The following is a 21,637-nucleotide window of genomic DNA, read 5'->3' on the forward strand; positions in this document are numbered from 1 at the left end:
CCGCTCCCTCGCTGCGGACCCACCACAGGGCCCGAGCCGGGGTGGGTAGCGGGTTCCACACAGCAGGACAGAGGGGCCCCGGGAAGAGGAGCAAAAACCAGTTGTTCCTCCACGCCTTCAGAGGCCTTACGCCTGCGCCTCCTGTTTCTCCTCTTCCCGGTTGCCTCATCCTCCTGGCAGACCTCATACCCAAACAACAGCGTGCCAAACCGTGCTGGGGATTCAGTCTGCCGTACTTGTTTAAGGATGAGGCAGCCCCCCTCAGAACTACTCCCGCTCCCTCCATCCTCCCCCTCGCTCCCGCTTTCCTCCGCGTTACTGGAGTCCAGCGGGAGAGCCACCTGCTCGGGGGCTATCCCGCTGCATGTTACCTGGCTCACGCTGGTGTCCGCCAGGTCTTCAGGTGGAGGTGGCCCGGATGTGGTGTGGGCGCCATCTTGCTCTTCCTCCTCCTCGCTTTCCTCCACCTGGACGGGGACTCCTGACCCCCCAGGAGACCCACCGGCCATGGCCCTGAACCGGTCCTCGTTCTGCAGCTTCTCCTGGAAGGGGCCGCTGCCGGCCATGATGGTACTTCGCCTGTCCTCCAGGGCCCGAATCTCCCCTTTCAGCCGCTTGACCGTGGCGGTGACCTCCGCTCTCTTTGAGGCAGGGAGCCTGTTTTTACTGATGACCCGGGCTCCCTCCAACTCCCCCCGGAGTCTCCTGAGCTGCTTGCCGGCCTCCTCGTACTCGGAGAGGTGGGCATGAATGCGGGAGGCGTAGGTGGTAGCTGGCTCTCCCGCAACCTTGGAGCCCCAGATGTTAAGGGGGGGCCCCGCCTCACCTCTGCCGGCTGCTGCACCTCCGGGGGAAGGGCCCGCCACAGCCTTCACTTCGGGGGTCCCAGACCCTGGAGCCTTGCGGCCCCCTGGGGTCCGCTTTTTCCCCATCCCTGGGACTGGCTGGCTGTGCCTTGGGCCTCCTGGTGGTGGATGAGGCCCCCCACCCCCAGCTGGCTTGCCGGAGGGTGGGAGCCAGGGGCACAGCCCCGGCGCTCAGTCCCAAGGAGAGTCCTCTTTCCTGGGAAGGGGGCAGATGGAAAGTCCTTGCAGGAAAAAAAACCTCCCTTCCCAGGAGCTTAGCAAAACCCCAGCCTGCAGACGCTCAGCACAGACGCTCCTCCTCTTCCTGGGCGTGCCCAGAGCTGCACTCACTATTCTGCTGGTGCAGTCACTGTGTACATACATTACATTACTGATCCTGAGTTACATCCTGAATTATACTCCAGAGCTGCACTCACTATTCTGCTGATGCAGTCACTGCATACATACATTACTGATTCAGAGTTACATCCTGTATTATACTCCAGAGCTGCACTCACTATTCTGCTGGTGCAGTCACTGTGTACATACATTACATTACTGATCCTGAGTTACATCCTGCATTATACTCCAGAGCTGCACTCACTATTCTGCTGGTGCAGTCACTGTGTACATACATTACATTACTGATCCTGAGTTACATCCTGCATTATACCCCAGAGCTGCACTCACTATTCTGCTGGTGCAGTCACTGTGTACATACATTACATTACTGATCCTGAGTTACATCCTGTATTATACTCCAGAGCTGCACTCACTATTCTGCTGGTGCAGTCACTGTGTACATACATTACATTACTGATCCTGAGTTACATCCTGCATTATACCCCAGAGCTGCACTCACTATTCTGCTGGTGCAGTCACTGTGTACATACATTACATTACTGATCCTGAGTTACATCCTGTATTATGCTCCGGAGCTGCACTCACTATTGTGCTGGTGCAGTCACTGTGTACATACATTACATTACTGATCCTGAGTTACATCCTGTATTATACTCCAGAGCTGCACTCACTATTCTGCTGGTGCAGTCACTGTGTACATACATTACTGATCCTGAGTTACATCCTGTATTATACCCCAGAGCTGCACTCACTATTCTGCTGGTGCAGTCACTGTGTACATACATTACATTACTGATCCTGAGTTACATCCTGCATTATACCCCAGAGCTGCACTCACTATTCTGCTGGTGCAGTCACTGTGTAAATACAATACATTACTGATCCTGAGTTACATCCTGTATTATACTCCAGAGCTGCACTCACTATTCTGCTGGTGCAGTCACTGTGTACATACATTACATTACTGATCCTGAGTTACATCCTGTATTATACTCCGGAGCTGCACTCACTATTTGCAGAGTATATGACAGCATTTAGTGTGGAGCCTTCTCTATAGCACTTGCCACTGATCTCAGCCAATTTTACTCGCAGCAATACCCAGACTGGCCACTAGAGGCCGTTGCGCGCCGGTCTCTCAGCCTCGGAACCTACAGTCTCGTTGCCTGTACCCGGCGGAAGAGTGAGTGGAGACTCACTCGCGGAAATCACAAACGGAAAAAGGATGGCGCGGGCGGGAAAGGTACGAATGCCGGGAATGTTCCGCTGGCGGCCTCGGTGCTGAATCAGAGCTGGAGCTGTGGCGCTACTCACACGTGTTGTAGCTCGAAGTCTTGTTCTGTGCGGTGCTGCAGTACAGGCAGTAGACACACGGTCACTATTGCACATAGATGGCGCCGGTGCAGTGTTATTCTGATGTGAAGGTTACAGGCTCGGCGGCCAAATAACGTGCGACTCCCACAAGTCTGGGCAGCTCCCAGGGGGCGCAGTTCCGGCAATCACCGCTAGATGGAGCGCTCACACTGCGCCAGTGGGTTCCAGTGCAAACTCAGTGCTTGCAATTCCCACTTTTCGCCACCAGATGCCGCTGTATTATATATATTGTGTAGCTATCATGGCTTCTACTGGAACTGCCTCGGTGCTCCTCTGCTGTGCTGGAGCTGCCTCCGAGCTCCTCTGCTGTGCTGGAGCTGCCTCCGAGCTCCTCTGCTGTGCTGGGGCTGCCTCCGAGCTGCTCCGCTGTGCTGGGGCTGCCTCCGAGCTGCTCTGCTGTGCTGGGGCTGCCTCCGAGCTCCTCTGCTGTGCTGGGGCTGCCTCCGAGCTCCTCTGCTGTGCTGGGGCTGCCTCCGAGCTCCTCTGCTGTGCTGGGGCTGCCTCCGAGCTCCTCTGCTGTGCTGGGGCTGCCTCCGAGCTCCACTGCTGTGCTGGGGCTGCCTCCGAGCTCCACTGCTGTGCTGGGGCTGCCTCCGAGCTCCACTGCTGTGCTGGGGCTGCCTCCGAGCTCCACTGCTGTGCTGGGGCTGCCTCCGAGCTCCACTGCTGTGCTGGGGCTGCCTCCGAGCTCCACTGCTGTGCTGGGGCTGCCTCCGAGCTCCACTGCTGTGCTGGGGCTGCCTCCGAGCTCCACTGCTGTGCTGGGGCTGCCTCCGAGCTCCACTGCTGTGCTGGGGCTGCCTCCGAGCTCCACTGCTGTGCTGGGGCTGCCTCCGAGCTCCACTGCTGTGCTGGGGCTGCCTTCGAGCTCCACTGCTGTGCTGGGGCTGCCTTCGAGCTCCACTGCTGTGCTGGGGCTGCCTCCGAGCTCCTCTGCTGTGCTGGAGCTGCCTCCGAGCTCCTCTGCTGTGCTGGAGCTGCCTCCGAGCTCCTCTGCTGTGCTGGAGCTGCCTCCGAGCTCCTCTGCTGTGCTGGAGCTGCCTCCGAGCTCCTCTGCTGTGCTGGAGCTGCCTCCGAGCTCCTCTGCTGTGCTGGAGCTGCCTCCGAGCTCCTCTGCTGTGCTGGAGCTGCCTCCGAGCTCCTCTGCTGTGCTGGGGCTGCCTCCGAGCTCCTGTGCTGGGGCTGCCTCCGAGCTCCACTGCTGTGCTGGGGCTGCCTCTGAGCTCCTCTGCTGTGCTGGAGCTGCCTCCGAGCTCCTCTGCTGTGCTGGAGCTGCCTCCGAGCTCCTCTGCTGTGCTGGAGCTGCCTCCGAGCTCCTCTGCTGTGCTGGAGCTGCCTCCGAGCTCCTCTGCTGTGCTGGAGCTGCCTCCGAGCTCCTCTGCTGTGCTGGAGCTGCCTCCGAGCTCCTCTGCTGTGCTGGAGCTGCCTCCGAGCTCCTCTGCTGTGCTGGGGCTGCCTCCGAGCTCCTGTGCTGGGGCTGCCTCCGAGCTCCACTGCTGTGCTGGGGCTGCCTCCGAGCTCCTCTGCTGTGCTGGGGCTGCCTCCGAGCTCCTCTGCTGTGCTGGGGCTGCCTCCGAGCGCCTCTGCTGTGCTGGGGCTGCCTCCGAGCTCCTCTGCTGTGCTGCAGCTTTGCTGATCTCTGTTCACACATTGTTTCATTCATAAATTCCTCTGGAAATTTTTCACTATAACCAGAATGGTCAGGATGCTGGTGACAATTCATGATTGTAAGTGATGAAAATGAATGAGTGTGAGTAGGATTTGGATGATGTCTCCTGTGAGCTCTGTAATGGTGGCCACCCAGCTTTTCCAGGATCTGGTAGCACCTGGTGGAAGAGGGCGACTTGTGGGCATTCACACTGGATTATTTGATGACCCCGGCGCTTGGCCAGGACTTCTACAATGTGACTTTAATGTTTCGTCCTGTTTTCTTCACAGACGGCGATTGTTCTGTGTATGGACGTCGGACTCGCCATGAGTCACTCCAATCAGGGGGAAGAGACGCCATTTGAACAGGCGAAGAAAGTTATGACGCTGTTTGTGCAGAGACAGGTAAAGGCCTCATTGTGACTTATTGCCAGGAGGACCTGGAGGAGGGCCAGACGGTGATAGCCAGGAGGAGCTGGAGGAGGGTCTGAGGGTGACTGTCGGGAGGAGGGTCTGACGGTGACTACCGGGAGGAGGGTCTGACTGTGACTGCCAGGAGGACCTGGAGGAGGGCCTGATGGTGACAGCCAGGAGTAGCTGGAGGAGGGCCTGACGGTGACTGTCGGGAGGAGGGTGTGACGGTGACTACCGGGAGGAGGGTCTGACTGACTGCCAGGAGGAGCTGGAGGAGGGCCTGACGGTGACAGCCAGGAGGAGCTGGAGGAGAGCCTGACGGTGACTGCAGGATGGTCTGACGGTGACTACTGGGAGGAGGGTCTGACGGTGACTGCCAGGAGGAGCTGGAGGAGGGCTTTAAGGTGACTGCCGGGAGGAGCTGGAGGAGGGCCTTACGATGACTGCCGGGAGAGGCTGGAGAAGGGCCTGCCGGCGACTGCCGGGAGGAGCTGGAGAAGGGCCTGCCGGCGACTGCCGGGAGGAGCTGGAGGAGGGCCTCACGGTGACTGCCGGGAAGAGCTGGATGAGGGCCTGACGGTGACTGCCGGGAGGAGCTGGAGTAGGGCCTGACGGTGACCGCCTGAAGGAGCTGCAGGAGGGTCTGATGGTGACCGCCGGGAGGAGCTGGAGTAGGGCCTGACGGTGACCGCCTGAAGGAGCTACAGGAGGGTCTAATCGTGACCGCCGGGAGGAGCTGGAGGAGGGCCTGACGGTGACTGCCAGGAGGAACTGGAGGAGGGTCTGATGGTACAGATGCCAGATTGTCTGTGTCTTCCTGTGAGTCAGTGACGCGATTCTCCGCTGTTTCAGGTCTTCGCAGAATCCAAGGACGAGGTTGCAGTCGTGCTGTTTGGCACAGATGGCACCGACAATGCGCTGGCGGCTCCAGACCAGTACCAGAACATCACGATGCAGCGACATCTCATGCTCCCGGACTTCCAACTGCTGGAGGAGATCCATGACGTGATCCAGCCTGGCGTCCAGCAGGCCGACTGTATCCTCCGCACAGCCAGGCGGGGGCGCCCTCCCCACTACCACTCCGAATCTCCACTACAGCTTTCCCTTTACTCACCGAGTCATGGCTCTGTCTTGATTATGTGGCAATTAGTGATACATATATAACGTGTGTGATGGTTATTACAGGGTCTCCCCGTCTGCCGGCGCTCCAGATCTCAGCGAGGTTGGACGTGGGACCAAATTCGTCTGTCACCCTCCCCCCACTGAATAACATGGTGCAGGGTGTGCACTGGCAACCCTTCCCGGATAATGGGGTCTGGCCCCACACTCCCCCCATTAGCAGCTGAACCAGGACTGTAGCGACCACACACAGGGAGGATGAGGAGGCCGCACTAAGGCAGTAATAACTGCACCACTGGGGGGAAGATGGTGCAGATGACAGCGCACACAGTACGGCTGCGGAGGGTCACACCGAACTCTCTGGAGGTCTGCCTTTTACAACCTTGAGTCCCCAAAAGGCTCCAGTTAGAAGCCAGGCTTTCGAGTCGGTGTCCATTTTGGTAGCATTGGTATAAAAATATATAACAAATCATATATAACACATCAGGTGCAGTAGTACAATGCAGGATCTGCTGTAAGTGTTTTCATAAAAATTTGGGAAAGATATAAATTGTCCTATAAATGTCTGTTCTGTTTCTGATCTGAGGATCTCGGCTTTTAGTGGACATGAATCTGTGCTGCACTTTATGCACACGCTCAGTAGTGGCCGGGGCTGCGGAGATGAATCTGTGCTGCACTTTATGCACACGCTCAGTAGTGGCCGGGGCTGCGGAGATGAATCTGTGCTGCACTTTATGCACACGCTCAGTAGTGGCCGGGGCTGCGGAGATGAATCTGTGCTGCACTTTATGCACACGCTCAGTAGTGGCCGGGGCTGCGGACATGAATCTGTGCTGCACTTTATGCACACGCTCAGTAGTGGCCGGGGCTGCGGACATGAATCTGTGCTGCACTTTATGCACACGCTCAGTAGTGGCCGGGGCTGCGGAGATGAATCTGTGCTGCACTTTATGCACACGCTCAGTAGTGGCCGGGGCTGCGGAGATGAATCTGTGCTGCACTTTATGCACACGCTCAGTAGTGGCCGGGGCTGCGGAGATGAATCTGTGCTGCACTTTATGCACACGCTCAGTAGTGGCCGGGGCTGCGGACATGAATCTGTGCTGCACTTTATGCACACGCTCAGTAGTGGCCGGGGCTGCGGACATGAATCTGTGCTGCACTTTATGCACACGCTCAGTAGTGGCCGGGGCTGCGGAGATGAATCTGTGCTGCACTTTATGCACACGCTCAGTAGTGGCCGGGGCTGCGGAGATGAATCTGTGCTGCACTTTATGCACACGATCAGTAGTGGCCGGGGCTGCGGAGATGAATCTGTGCTGCACTTTATGCACACGCTCAGTAGTGGCCGGGGCTGCGGAGATGAATCTGCTGCACTTTATGCACACGCTCAGTAGTGGCCGGGGCTGCGGAGATGAATCTGTGCTGCACTTTATACAGACGCTCAGTAGTGGCCGGGGCTGCGGAGATGAATCTGTGCTGCACTTTATACACACGCTCAGTAGTGGCCGGGGCTGCGGAGATGAATCTGTGCTGCACTTTATACACACGCACAGTAGTGGCCGGGGCTGCGGAGATGAATCTGTGCTGCACTTTATACACACGCTCAGTAGTGGCCGGGGCTGCGGAGATGAATCTGTGCTGCACTTTATGCACACGCTCAGTAGTGGCCGGGGCTGCGGAGATGAATCTGTGCTGCACTTTATGCACACGCTCAGTAGTGGCCGGGGCTGCGGAGATGAATCTGTGCTGCACTTTATGCACACGCTCAGTAGTGGCCGGGGCTGCGGAGATGAATCTGTGCTGCACTTTATGCACACGCTCAGTAGTGGCCGGGGCTGCGGACATGAATCTGTGCTGCACTTTATGCACACGCTCAGTAGTGGCCGGGGCTGCGGAGATGAATCTGTGCTGCACTTTATGCACACGCTCAGTAGTGGCCAGGGCTGCGGAGATGAATCTGTGCTGCACTTTATGCACACGCTCAGTAGTGGCCGGGGCTGCGGAGATGAATCTGTGCTGCACTTTATGCACACGCTCAGTAGTGGCCGGGGCTGTGGAGATGAATCTGTGCTGCACTTTATACACACGCTCAGTAGTGGCCGGGGCTGCGGAGATGAATCTATGCTGCACTTTATGCACACGCTCAGTAGTGGCCGGGGCTGCGGAGATGAATCTATGCTGCACTTTATGCACACGCTCAGTAGTGGCCGGGGCTGCGGAGATGAATCTGTGCTGCACTTTATGCACACGTTCAGTAGTGGTCGGGGCTGCGGAGATGAATCTGTGCTGCACTTTATACAGACGCTCAGTAGTGGCCATGGCTGCAAGGATGAATCTGTGCTGCACTTTATACACACGCTCAGTAGTGGCCGGGGCTGCGGAGATGAATCTGTGCTGCACTTTATACACACGCTCAGTAGTGGCCGGGGCTGCGGAGATGAATCTGTGCTGCACTTTATACACGCGCTCAGTAGTGGCCGGGGCTGCGGAGATGAATCTGTGCTGCACTTTATGCACACGTTCAGTAGTGGTCGGGGCTGTGGAGATGAATCTGTGCTGCACTTTATACAGACGCTCAGTAGTGGCCATGGCTGCAAGGATGAATCTGTGCTGCACTTTATACACACGCTCAGTAGTGGCCGGGGCTGCGGAGATGAATCTGTGCTGCACTTTATACACGCGCTCAGTAGTGGCCGGGGCTGCGGAGATGAATCTGTGCTGCACTTTATACACATGCTCAGTAGTGGCCGGGGCTGCGGAGATGAATCTGTGCTGCACTTTATGCACACGCTCAGTAGTGGCTGGGGCTGCGGAGTTAGTGTTTTGGCTTACTGACTCCACAGTCCAGAATTCCGTCTCCCACTTCCCCTAGTCCCTTGACGTCCTTTCACCTTCCCCCCACCGATCCCAGTTCTGCTCTCCCACTTACTGGGGTTAATAGCACTGGGATACCCCCAATGGGCCAATTCCTTTGCACCCCGTGACCGTGCTCCTCATGTTTTCCTTAACCCTTCCAGTCCTGGACGCCTTGATCGTCTCTATGGATATTCTGCAGAAGGAAACGCTGTAAGTGACCAGTGACGTACAGAGATGTGATACCTTTAAACAGCAAGTCAGGGGTCTACGAAAGCCGTAGTTTTGCCGCTAGGGCTCGGTGTGTGCTGTTGGGTCTCATGGGTGCTGTCCCTGTTCCTGCTCAGGCTCGGTGGGCGCTGCTGGGCCTCATTGGCGTTGCGATCGCCAGTGCTTGGTTCGCTCTGCTGGGCCTCTGGCACTGCCGTCGTCGGGGCTTGTTGGGCACTGTCGGTGCTCACTATGAGCTGCCGTTGCTGAGGTTCGGTGGGTGCTGACGTCGCCGGGGCTCGGTGGGTGCTGCCATTCGTGAGGCTCGGTGGGCACTGTTAGTGCTCACTATGAGCTGCCGTTGCTGAGGTTCGGTGGGCGCTGCCATTGCTGAGGTTCGGTGGGTGCTGACGTCGCCGGGGCTCGGTGGGTGCTGCCATTCGTGAGGCTCGGTGGGTGCTGACGTCGCCGGCGCTCGGTGGGCACTGTTAGTGCTCACTATGAGCTGCCGTTGCTGAGGTTCGGTGGGCGCTGCCATTGCTGAGGTTCGGTGGGTGCTGACGTCGCCGGGGCTCGGTGGGTGCTGCCATTCGTGAGGCGCGGTGGACACTGTTAGTGCTCACTATGAGCTGCCGTTGCTGAGGTTCGGTGGGCGCTGCCGGGACTTGGTGGGAGTTTCCGAGGCTTGGTCGGCGATGCCGGGGCTCAGTGGGTGCTGCTATTGCCGGGCTTGGTGGTCACTGCTTGCTTCTTTTTTGTGATTTTCTTTTTCTTAGAGGGAAGAAATACGAGAAGCTGCACATCGCGGTGCTCACCGACCTGAGCAGCCCCTTCACCGAGGATCAGCTGGAGATCATCATCGCCAACATGAAGAAAGCCGGCATCACCCTGCAGTTCTTGTACGTGATCTGAACCTGCTGGGGAACTACAAATCCCAGCACAACCAATGCAAAATGCCCCTATAATGGAGAATTCTGCAGCTCTGGCGTTCCTTGTTCCTGTGGCCTCTTCTTGCTGTCAGTGAATGTAAACCGTCTCTCCTTTCATCGGCCTGACGCCTCGCTGTGACCTCACACTTCTCCCACAGGTGACATCCGTCTCATGAGAATCACTGGTGGTAACTGACACATTGTAACAACTGCCGCACCCGTGTGAGAGAATTAGGTCAGGATGCATTCAGACCTGTAGGGCTCCATTCACTGACATGAAGCATGTGAGGAACATCCCATGACGTCTCCATCTGCGCCTTTCATCTGACCTCTGTGCCGGTCACCGTGCGTTATAACAATATAATCATCTGTCCGCACAGTTTGCCCTTCCATGTGGATGAGGATGGAGCCGGTGACGGGGGAGATGACGGCAGGCGGTTCGGCCCGGGCAAAGGACTCTCTGCCCAGCAGAAAGATGGCGTACAGATGGTGCGGCAAATCATGTTCTCTCTGGAGGGTGAAGACGGCCTGGGCGAAGTCTATACCTTCAGGTAATCACACATGGTGGGCACTTCCATGTAAGTAAGCGGTGCTGCAGTGTGAAGCATGGGGGATGGAGTTAGGGCCTGAGTTTGTGGTCAGACAGGAGGGGAATGAAAGACCAAGTCTGACTCGCTGGACTATGTCGGCCTTTTATTTGCAAGCCACTTAGTTTATTATGAGGCCAGTGACATTTTTCTGTTTTTGGGGGATTCAGGGACAGCCTGGAAAATCTCTCCATGTTCAAGAAGATCGCGCGGCGTCCCATGGCGTGGCCGTGTGTCCTGACCATAGGATCCAACATCTCCATCCGAATCGTAGGATACAAGTCGGTGAGTGTTAGTGACGCGATCAGCGATTGTCCACAGTTGTCAGCCAATTGTCATTTATAGTGAGAAAAATGGGCCACCAGACAACCCGGCCGCCTCTGATTTAAAGAGTCAGTCTCCACTTTGCATGATCCCTCTCTTCCCCAGGAGGACATGTTAAGGACATGCTGGGAGTTGTAGTCCCCCAGAATCGCTGCCATACATATCAGATGGTTAGTGAATCTGGTGAGATCCATGGAGACAGCGGCTCGTGGATGGCTGGGGGTTTGTTACAGTTGTATCCAGTGCAGACAGTCCTCTGTGACAAAGATTGATAAGTTTTTCCTGCGCTGACACATTGTAGCAAACTGTCTCGGTAGAAGAAGGACTTGTGCTGCTGCTGATTTGATCTAGACTGAATCCGATTGTAACAAATCCTCAGCTGTGACGCGCATTACATCTGTGCAGGTTTCTATTTCCTTTCACTGGCAGCAAGCGGTGATCTTACAGACGGCTAAGACCAGTAGGCGATAGCGAATGCTTTGTAGTGTTAATGGTTTAACCCTGTTTTCGCTGCCCCAGGTCACAGAGGAGAAGGTGAAGAAGAGCTGGATGAATGTGGATGCCAAATCCCTGAAGAAAGACGACGTCCAGAAGGAAACGGTTTTTTGTCTGAATAACGACGAAGAGACGGAAATTGACAAAGATGACACCATACAAGGTGCGGACAACCGGCGGCGAGACACTGGGAAGCTGGGACTGTAACCAACCCATCTCAAAACATGACATACATACACAAAACGGCGTCGGGGATTGGGAGCGGCGAAACACCGGGAAGCTGGGACTGTAACCACCCATCTCAAAACATGACGTACAGTTAGGTCCATATATATTTGGACAGAGACAACATTTTTCTAATTTTGGTTCTAGACATTACCACAATGAATTGTAAACAAAACAATTCAGATGCAGTTGAAGTTCAGACTTTCAGCTTTCATTTGAGGGTATCCACATTAACATTGGATGAAGGGTTTAGGAGTTTCAGCTCCTTATCATGGGCCACCCTGTTTATAAAGGGACCAAAAGTAATTGGACAATTGACTCCAAGGCTATTTCATGGACAGGTGTGGGCAATCCCTTTGTTATGTCATTCTCAATTAAGCAGATAAAAGGCCTGGAGTTGATCGGAGGTGTGGTGCTGCATTTGGAAGGTTTTGCTGTGAAGGAAACTTGCGGTCAAAGGAGCTCTCCATGCAGGTGAAACATGCCATCCTTAAGCTGCAAAAACAGAAAAAACCCATCCGAGAAATTGCTACAACATTAGGAGTGGCAAAATCTACAGTTTGGTACATCCTGAGAAAGAAAGAAAGCACTGGTGACCTCATCAATGCAAAAAGACCTGGGCGCCCACGGAAGACAACAGTGGTGGATGATCGCAGAATAATCTCCATGGTGAAGAGAAACCCAATCACAACAGCCAACCAAGTGACCAACACTCTCCAGGAGGCAGGCGTATCAATATCCAAATCTACCATAAAGAGAAGACTGCATGAAAGTAAATACAGAGGGTTCACTGCACGGTGCAAGCCACTCATAAGCTTCAAGAGTCAAAGGGCGAGACTGGACTTTGCTAAAAAACATCTAAAAAAGCCAGCACAGTTCTGGAAGAACATTCTATGGACAGATGAAACCAAGATCAACCTCTACCAGAATGATGGAAAGAGAAAAGTATGGTGACGGCGTGGTACAGCTCATGATCCAAAGCATACCACATCATCTGTAAAACACGGCGGAGGCAGAGTGATGGCTTGGGCATGCATGGCTGCCAGTGGCACTGGCTCACTAGTGTTTATTGATGATGTGACACAGGACAGAAGAAGCCAAATGAATTCTGAGGTATTCAGAGCCATACTGTGTGCTCAGATCCAGCCAAATGCAGCCAAACTGATTGGTCGTCGTTTCATACTACAGATGGACAATGACCCAAAACATAAAGCCAAAGCAACCCAGGAGTTTATTAAATCAAAGGAGTGGAATATTCTTGAATGGCCAAGTCAGTCACCTGATCTCAACCCAATTGAGCATGCATTTCACTTGTTAAAGACTAAACTTCAGACAGGCCCACAAACAGACAGCAACTGAAAACCACCGCAGTGAAGGCCTGGCAGAGCATCAAAAAGGAGGAAACACAGCGTCTGGTGACGTCCATGAGTTCAAGACTTCAGGCAGTCATTGCCAACAAAGGGTTTTCAACCAAGTACTAGAAATGAACATTTTATTTACAATTATTTAATATGTCCAATTACTTTTGGTCCCTTTAAAAACAGGGTGGCACATGTTAACCCCTTTCTGTCATGTGACGTACTATCCCGTCCATGTGCCCTGGGACTTAATTCCCAGGGACGGGATAGTACGTCACAGCGATCAGCGGCGCCCATGTGGTGAGCACCGCTGATCGCGGCCGGGTGTCAGCTGATTATCACAGCTGACACCCGGCACAATGTGTCAGGGGCGGTCACGGACCGTCCCCAACACGTTAACCCCTTGCACACCGCGATCAAACACGATCGCGGTGTACCGGGGGTTAAAGGGAAGCATCGGGAGGTAGGGGGCTCCCTCCGTGCTTCCCTGAGCCCCCCACAGCAGCGCAATGTGCAGCGCTGCTGCGGGGGGCTCCATCCCTGCAGGTCCCCGAATCCAAGATGGCGACAGGGACCTTTGGGTGCCTGCAGGGAGCTGGCTTCCTCATGACTGCAAAGCGCAGGCAAGGAGGAAGCCTTGTGCAGTGCCTGTGACAGATCGCTGATGTGTCACAGGACAGTGATGTCCCACCTGGAACAATGTAATAAAGTTAAAAAAGTGTAAAAATAATTTTAAAAAAATCGCTAAATAAAAAAAAAAAAAAATTCCCTAATTCATTTTTTGGAAATTAAAAAAAAAGTCAATAAAAGTGCACATATTTGGTATCGCCGCGTCCGTAACGACCCGCCCTATAAAACTGTCCCATTAGTTAACCCATTTAGCGAACCTATTAAAAAATAAAAATAAAAAACGAAGCAAAAAATAATGATTTATTATCATACCGCCGAACAAAAAGTGCAATAACGCGCGATCAAAAAGAAGCATATAAATATCCATGGTACCGCTGAAAACGTCATCTTGTCCCGCAGAAAGCGAGCTGCCACACAGCATCATCAGCGAAAAACTAAAAAAGTTATAGCTCGCAGAATAAAGCGATGCAAAAATAATTATTTTTTATATAAAATAGTTTTCATTGTATAAAACCAACAAAACATAAAAAAGACCTAAATGAGGTATCGCTGTAACCGTACCGACCTGAAGAATAAAACCGCTTTATCAATTTTACCGCACGCGGAACGGTGTAAACGCACCCCCCCAAAAGAAATTCATGAAACGCTGGTTTTTGTTCATTCTGCGTCCCAAAAATCGGAATAAAAAGCGATCAAAAGATGTCATGTGCCCGAAAATGATACCAATAAAAACGTCAACTCGTCCCACAAAAAATAAGACCTCACATGACTCGGTGGGTCAAAATACGGAAAAATTATAGCTCTCAATATGTGGTGATGCAAAAACTATTTTTACAATTAAAAGCGTCTTTTAGCGTGCGACAGCTGCCAAACATAAAAACCGCCATAAATAGTAAATCAAACCCCCCGTTAGGGTTAGGGCTCAGATTAGGGTTATGGGTGTGTTGGGGTTAGGGTTGGAGTTATAATTGGGGGGTTTCCACGGTTTGGGCAAATCTGGGGTCTCCCAATGCAACATGGCGTCTGATCTCAATTCCAGCCAATTATGCGTTGAAAAAGTGAAATGTTGCTCCTTCCCTTCCAAGCTCTGCCATGCGCCCAAACAGTGTTTTACCCCCACATATAGGGTATCCGCCTACTCAGGACAAATTGCAAAACAACTTTTGGGGTCCAATTTCTCCTGTTACCCTTAGGAAAATAAAAAATTGGGGGGAATAATATCATTTTTGTGGAAAAAAAAATGATTTTTTTTTATTTTCACGCACGGATGTTATAAACTTCTGTGAAGCACTGGGGGGTTCAAAGTGCTCACCACACACCTAGATAAGTTCCATGGGGGGTCTAGTTTCCAAAATGGGGTCACTTGTGGGGAGTTTCAATAGTTTAGGTACATCAGGGGCTCTCCAAATGCACATGACACCCGCAGACCAATCCATCAAAGTCTGCATTCCAAAACGTCACTACTTCCCTTCCGAGCCCCGACGTGTGCCCATACAGTAGTTTTCTCCCACATTTGGGGTATCGGCGTACTCGGGACAAATTGGACAACAACTTTTGGGGTCCATTTTCTCCTGTTACCCTTGGGAAAATAAAAAAATTGGTGACTAAAAGATCATGTTTGTGGAAAAAATACGATTTTTTTGTTTATCACGCCCGGGCGTTATAAACTTCTGTGAAGCCCTGGGGGGGTCAAAGTGTGGAAATGTGGCCGTGTTGCTTTGATACATGTCCGCCTCTACATACAGTTCTGGGAGCGATGACATTGCTGACTTTCTGATATTCTGGACGCCATACCTAGTTATTAAGGGGCTCGGTCTTGTGACCGTGGGCATGCTGGGAGTTGTAGTGTGGCAGTGGTTGGGAAGACTCGTTCTTTATGAATCCTGTGACACATTTTCTCCTTTGCCTCTGATCAGGTTTCCGCTATGGCAGTGACATAATCCCGTTCTCAAAAATGGATCAAGATCAGATGAAATACAAAACTGAATCCAAGTGTTTCTCCGTTCTGGGGTTCGCAAAGGCGTCGCAGGTCCTGCAAACGTTACTGCCCCTTTAATTGACTGGCCATAAATTACATCAATGCTTATGATGCAAAGCCACACATCACAGGTTACACTCCATTCTCTACTCACATCCAGAGCTGCATTCTTTGCCTAACACTGTAATGTGTGCATTGCATTGTGTGCAGAGCACAGCGCACCTGAGCAGAGTATGCACCACGCAGACCCTGAATTCACAGGAAGATGTGAGGGCTTGCAGCCTTAGAGGTTACCAGCAGAATTTTGGATGCAGCTCTGGATGTGACTGGAGCATGAAATGTCACATAAGTGAAGCTGCGCTGTAGGATATGGCTCCCTGTGAACGCTTTTTCATGGTGACCTGTCTCTGATTTCAGATCGAGAGAACGCATTTTCTGGGCAATCAGGTTCTGAAGGTCTTTGCCCCCAGCGATGATGAAGTAAGTGCCAGTAGACTTAACAGGAGCTGCTGAATGATCGCATTAACCCTTCCCGACGCCGTATGCCCGTGTGCTGTGGGTGAGCAGATTCCAGCTCGGCGACCTCTGATGGCTGCAGCATGTAAATGGTTAACAGCAGTCAAGTATTTAAGTGGTTCCAGTTGTTGTGGGCATCTGTTCACACGCCCGTGGCCTGTCCCCCTCTCCCACCAATGCGTCTACTGAAGACCCCGTTGCCGCCATCTTTGTGCTCCTGTGTGTTGAAATTCGAACATGAAATCATGTAACAAATAACCACATTTGGTGCCGCCGCGACCATAAAAGTCCAATGTCTGAAAGCCTAAAATGAAGTAACTTGTACGGTCATCGATACAAAGAAAAAATAGTAATCACAGAATTGTTGTGTTTTTTATTATTTCTTTTGCAACAACAAAAAATGCAAAGAAGTGATTAAAAAAAGCAAATTAACCCCACAATGGTATCTGTGCAAAACGTCTGCTCGCCCTGAAAATACCCCCCCCCCCCGCACAGCCGCAACGCCTGAATGGACTGTGGTTTGCAGAGAATGGAGACAAAAAACTTTGTAAAAAAAAAAAGTTTCTGAATATTTTAAATTAAATATATGTACAATCCGTCCTTAGATTCCTGCTCCTTTTATGTCGGCAGCAGATCCACAAGAAATGTACAAATCTGCAGGACACGTAGTTCCTCCTAGATCGCCTGCACGGCACCGGCCTCATATGTGTCCTGGTTCTGTTCCTTAGGCCGCCACCATCGCTCTGTCCGCACTGATCCGCGCACTGCATGACATGGAAATGGTCGCCGTGGTGCGGTACGCCTACGATAGGCGGTCTAATCCTCAGGTCGGAGTGGCATTTCCACTCATCAAGGAGAAGTACGAGGTGATTACTATGTAACAGGGTGACAATGAATAATGTCATGTGCAGTGCATTGTGGGAGAAAAGCTGATCACATATAGATAAACCAGGGAGTGCAGCTCTGGAGTATAATACAGGATGTAACTCAGGATCAGTAATGTAATGTATGTACACAGTGACTGCACCAGCAGAATAGTGAGTGCAGCTCTGGGGTATAATACAGGATGTAACTCAGGATCAGTAATGTAATGTATGTACACAGTGACTGCACCAGCAGAATAGTGAGTGCAGCTCTGGAGTATAATACAGGATGTAACTCAGGATCAGTAATGTAATGTATGTACACAGTGACTGCACCAGCAGAATAGTGAGTGCAGCTCTGGGGTATAATACAGGATGTAACTCAGGATCAGTAATGTAATGTATGTACACAGTGACTGCACCAGCAGAATAGTGAGTGCAGCTCTGGAGTATAATACAGGAGGTAACTCAGGATCAATAATGTAATGTATGTACACAGTGACTACACCAGCAGAATAGTGAGTGCAGCTCTTGGGTATAATACAGGATGTAACTCAGGATCAGTAATGTAATGTATGTACACAGTGACTGCACCAGCAGAATAGTGAGTGCAGCTCTTGGGTATAATACAGGATGTAACTCAGGATCAGTAATGTAATGTATGTACACAGTGACTGCACCAGCAGAATAGTGAGTGCAGCTCTGGGGTATAATACAGGATGTAATTCAGGATCATTAATGTATGTACACTATGTACACAGTGACTGCACCAGCAGAATAGTGAGTGCAGCTCTGGGGTATAATACAGGATGTAACTCAGGATCAGTAATGTAATGTGTGTATACAGTGACTGTACCAGCAGAATAGTGAGTGGAGCTCTGGAGTATAATCTAGGAGGTAACTCAGGATCAATAATGTGATGTATGTACATAGTGACTGCACCAGCAGAATAGTGAGTGCAGCTCTTGGGTATAATACAGGATGTAACTCAGGATCAGTAATGTAATGTATGTACACAGTGACTGCACCAGCAGAATAGTGAGTGCAGCTCTTGGGTATAATACAGGATGTAATTCAGGATCAGTAATGTATGTACACTATGTACACAGTGACTGCACCAGCACAATAGTGAGTGCAGCTCTGGGGTATAATACAGGATGTAACTCAGGATCAGTAATGTAATGTGTGTACACAGTGACTGCACCAGCAGAATAGTGAGTGCAGCTCTGGAGTATAATACAGGAGGTAACTCAGGATCAATAATGTAATGTATGTACACAGTGACTGCACCAGCAGAATAGTGAGTGCATCTCCGGAGTATAATGCACGATGTAACTCAGGATCGGTAATGTAATGTATGTACACAGTGACAGCACCAGCAGAATAGTGAGCGCAGCTCTGGAGTACACTAAAGATGATGTATGTAGATATTTAGGGGTTGTGTATATCTGGTTGATACCATCTCTGTGCTGATACGTTGTTACAGATGTCTCCTCTGCTTCCAGTGTCTGATATATGTGCAGCTGCCGTACATGGAAGATCTTCGTCAGTACCTCTTCCCATCGCTCAGCAATAATAATAAGTTCCGGCCCACAGGTAGAGCGTTCCTTACCGCCAGACGTCTCAGTGTGACTGTGGTTGTTACACTTATTTCCTCCCAACAATAAACTTTCATTTTGTCGCAGACGCTCAGCTCAGCGCTGTGGATTCTCTGATTGACAACATGAGATTGGTTCATGAAGATGATGAGGGGACTGAAGATTTATTCAAACCAAGCAAAATTCCAAATCCCCAGTTCCAAAGATTATTCCAGGTAAAAGCTCTTTCATAAAGAGGAATTTATAAACTTGTTCATTCTGAGCTTCCTGTGTTCAAGAATAGGAGGAAGCTCCCTGCATATTGATTTATACAGCCACCACTAGGGAGAGCTCACTACATACAGATTTATACAGTCACCACTAAGGGGAGCTCACTACATACAGATTTATACAGCCACCACTAGAGGGAGCTCACTACATACAGATTTATACAGCCACCACTAGAAAGAGCTCACTACATACAGATTTATACAGCCACCACTAGAGGGCGCTCACTACATACAGATTTATACAGCCACCACTAGAGGGCGCTCACTACATACAGATTTATACAGTCACCACTAGGGGGAGCTCACAGCATACAGATTTATACTGTCATCACTAGGGGGAGCTCACTACATACAGATTTATACAGCTACCACTAGGAGGAGCTCACTGCATACAGATTTATACAGTCATCACTAGGGGGAGCTCACTACATACAGATTTATACAGCTACCACTAGGAGGAGCTCACTGCATACAGATTTATACAGTCACCACTAGGGGAAGCTCACTGCATACAGATTTATACAGTCATCACTAGGGGGAGCTCACTACATACAGATTTATACAGCTACCACTAGGAGGAGCTCACTGCATACAGATTTATACAGTCACCACTAGGGGAAGCTCACTGCATACAGATTTATACAGTCACCACTAGGAGGAGCTCACTACATTCAGATTTATACAGTCACCCCTAGGGGGAGCTCACTGCATACAGATTTATACAGTCACCACTAGGGGGAGCTCACTGCATACAGATTTATACAGTCACCACTAGGAGGAGCTCACTACATTCAGATTTATACAGTCACCCCTAGGGGGAGCTCACTGCATACAGATTTATACAGTCACCACTAGGGGGAGCTCACTGCATACAGATTTATACAGTCACCACTAGGGGGAGCTCACTGCATACAGATTTATACAGTCACCACTAGGAGGAGCTCACTACATTCAGATTTATACAGTCACCCCTAGGGGGAGCTCACTGCATACAGATTTATACAGTCACCACTAGGGAGAGCTCACTACATACAGATTTATACAGTCACCACTAGGGGGAGCTCACTACATACAGATTTATGCAGTCACCACTAGGGGGAGCTCACTGCATACATATTTATACAGTCACCACTAGGAGGAGCTCACTACATTCAGATTTATACAGTCACCCCTAGGGGGAGCTCACTACATACAGATTTACACAGTCATCACTAGGGGGAGCTCACTACATACAGATTTATACAGTCACCACTAGGAGGAGCTCACTACATTCAGATTTATACAGTCACCCCTAGGGGGAGCTCACTGCATACAGATTTATACAGTCACCACTAGGAGGAGCTCACTACATTCAGATTTATACAGTCACCCCTAGGGGAGCTCACTGCATACAGATTTATACAGTCACCACTTGGGGGAGCTCACTGCATACATATTTATACAGTCACCACTAGGGGGAGCTCACTGCATACAGATTTATACAGCTACCACTAGGAGGAGCTCACTGCTTACAGATTTATACAGTCACCACTAGGGGAAGCTCACTGCATACAGATTTATACAGTCACCACTAGGAGGAGCTCACTACATCCAGATTTATACAGTCACCCCTAGGGGGAGCTCACTGCATACAGATTTATACAGTCACCACTAGGGGGAGCTCACTGCATACAGATTTATACAGTCACCACTAGGAGGAGCTCACTACATTCAGATTTATACAGTCACCCTTAGGGGGAGCTCACTACATACAGATTTACACAGTCATCACTAGGGGGAGCTCACTACATACAGATTTATACAGCCACCACTAGGGGGAGCTCACTGCATACAGATTTATAAAGCCACCACTAGGGGGAACTGACTACATACACATTTATACAGTCACCCCTAGGGGGAGCTCACTACATACAGATTTATACAGTCACCACTAGGGGGAGCTCACTGCATACAGATTTATACAGTCACCACTAGGGGGAGCTCACTGCATACAGATTTATACAGTCACCACTAGGAGGAGCTCACTACATTCAGATTTATACAGTCACCCCTAGGGGGAGCTCACTGCATACAGATTTATACTGTCACCACTAGGGGGAGCTCACTACATACAGATATATACAGTCACCACTAGGGGGAGCTCACTACATACAGATTTATACAGTCACCACTAGGGGGAGCTCACTGCATACAGATTTATACAGTCACCACTAGGGGGAGCTCACTGCATACAGATTTATACAGTCACCACTAGGAGGAGCTCACTACATACAGATTTACACAGTCATCACTAGGGGGAGCTCACTACATACAGATTTATACAACTACCACTAGGGGGAGCTCACTGCATACAGATTTATACAGTCACCACTAGGGGAGCTCACTACATACAGATTTATAAAGCCACCACTAGGGGGAACTGACTACATACACATTTATACAGTCACCACTAGGGGGAGCTCACTGTTTGAAGCCTTGCAAAATGCATTAGAGTTAAACAAATAGGTTTGCAGGACCTTGGACCAGTAGCCATGTCAGTATTTTGTAGCCATTGGACTAGAGCTCTGGTAACTTCTTGGTACGTGTTGGCATTCTAGGCACCTCTATGATTAGGCCTTGTGTAAGGAGGTTTACCAGACTACGCCTTGCTGGCTATGGACTAACAACATGGCCACTGTTCCTGGGAATCTTTGTTCAACTCTCATATTTGTGCTTTCATTCTCTTGCTTGCCTCCAGTAATGAGACACATGACAGATCTGGTGCCCTATAACATAAATACTAACTGCTGGTAAGTGAATAGATCATTTTGGTGACAGCTGCAGCCGCCTCGCTGGTCTCAGGCACCTTCGCTATGGACTCGTGACATTAGTGATGAATCCGCGTCCTCCAGGTCACCAGGAGTCTTCATGACCGTGTGCTCACCTGTAATGATGGAGTCCTGACGCGACGATCCCCGTATATAATGTTCTGTGTCTGGGAAAAATGGGTTACCTTTCTTATGATGGTCATTACACCTTGCACATCATTACTCTGCTGTCC

The 21,637-nt window shown here is 51.0% G+C and overlaps 1 protein-coding gene across 4 annotated transcripts in view; it reads left to right on the top strand.

Moving 5' to 3' along the window:
- Positions 1-21,637, top strand: part of XRCC5 (X-ray repair cross complementing 5) — a 37,099-nt gene that overhangs the window by 1,021 nt on the left and 14,441 nt on the right. For 3 of the 4 annotated variants that reach the window (XR_012220271.1, XM_073545353.1, XM_073545355.1), the window contains exons 1-13: positions 2,308-2,448; positions 4,518-4,631; positions 5,493-5,676; positions 8,780-8,828; positions 9,602-9,724; positions 10,135-10,305; positions 10,512-10,626; positions 11,185-11,323; positions 15,290-15,402; positions 15,769-15,831; positions 16,596-16,733; positions 18,236-18,326; positions 18,416-18,543. Coding sequence is in view for 3 of the 4 variants with exons in the window: in XM_073545353.1 (XP_073401454.1) it covers positions 2,431-2,448; positions 4,518-4,631; positions 5,493-5,676; positions 8,780-8,828; positions 9,602-9,724; positions 10,135-10,305; positions 10,512-10,626; positions 11,185-11,323; positions 15,290-15,402; positions 15,769-15,831; positions 16,596-16,733; positions 18,236-18,326; positions 18,416-18,543 (1,446 nt within the window). In the remaining variant the exon portion in view is untranslated. Of the gene's footprint in view, positions 1-2,307; positions 2,449-4,517; positions 4,632-5,492; positions 5,677-8,779; positions 8,829-9,601; positions 9,725-10,134; positions 10,306-10,511; positions 10,627-11,184; positions 11,324-15,289; positions 15,403-15,768; positions 15,832-16,595; positions 16,734-18,235; positions 18,327-18,415; positions 18,544-21,637 lie in introns of those variants that run through there. The other variant, XM_073545354.1, reaches the window with a different exon arrangement.

Source organism: Dendrobates tinctorius, unplaced genomic scaffold (genome assembly GCF_039654945.1).
Source record: "Dendrobates tinctorius isolate UK_male_01 unplaced genomic scaffold, ASM3965494v1 ptg000143l, whole genome shotgun sequence".
NCBI lineage: Eukaryota > Metazoa > Chordata > Amphibia > Anura > Dendrobatidae > Dendrobates > Dendrobates tinctorius.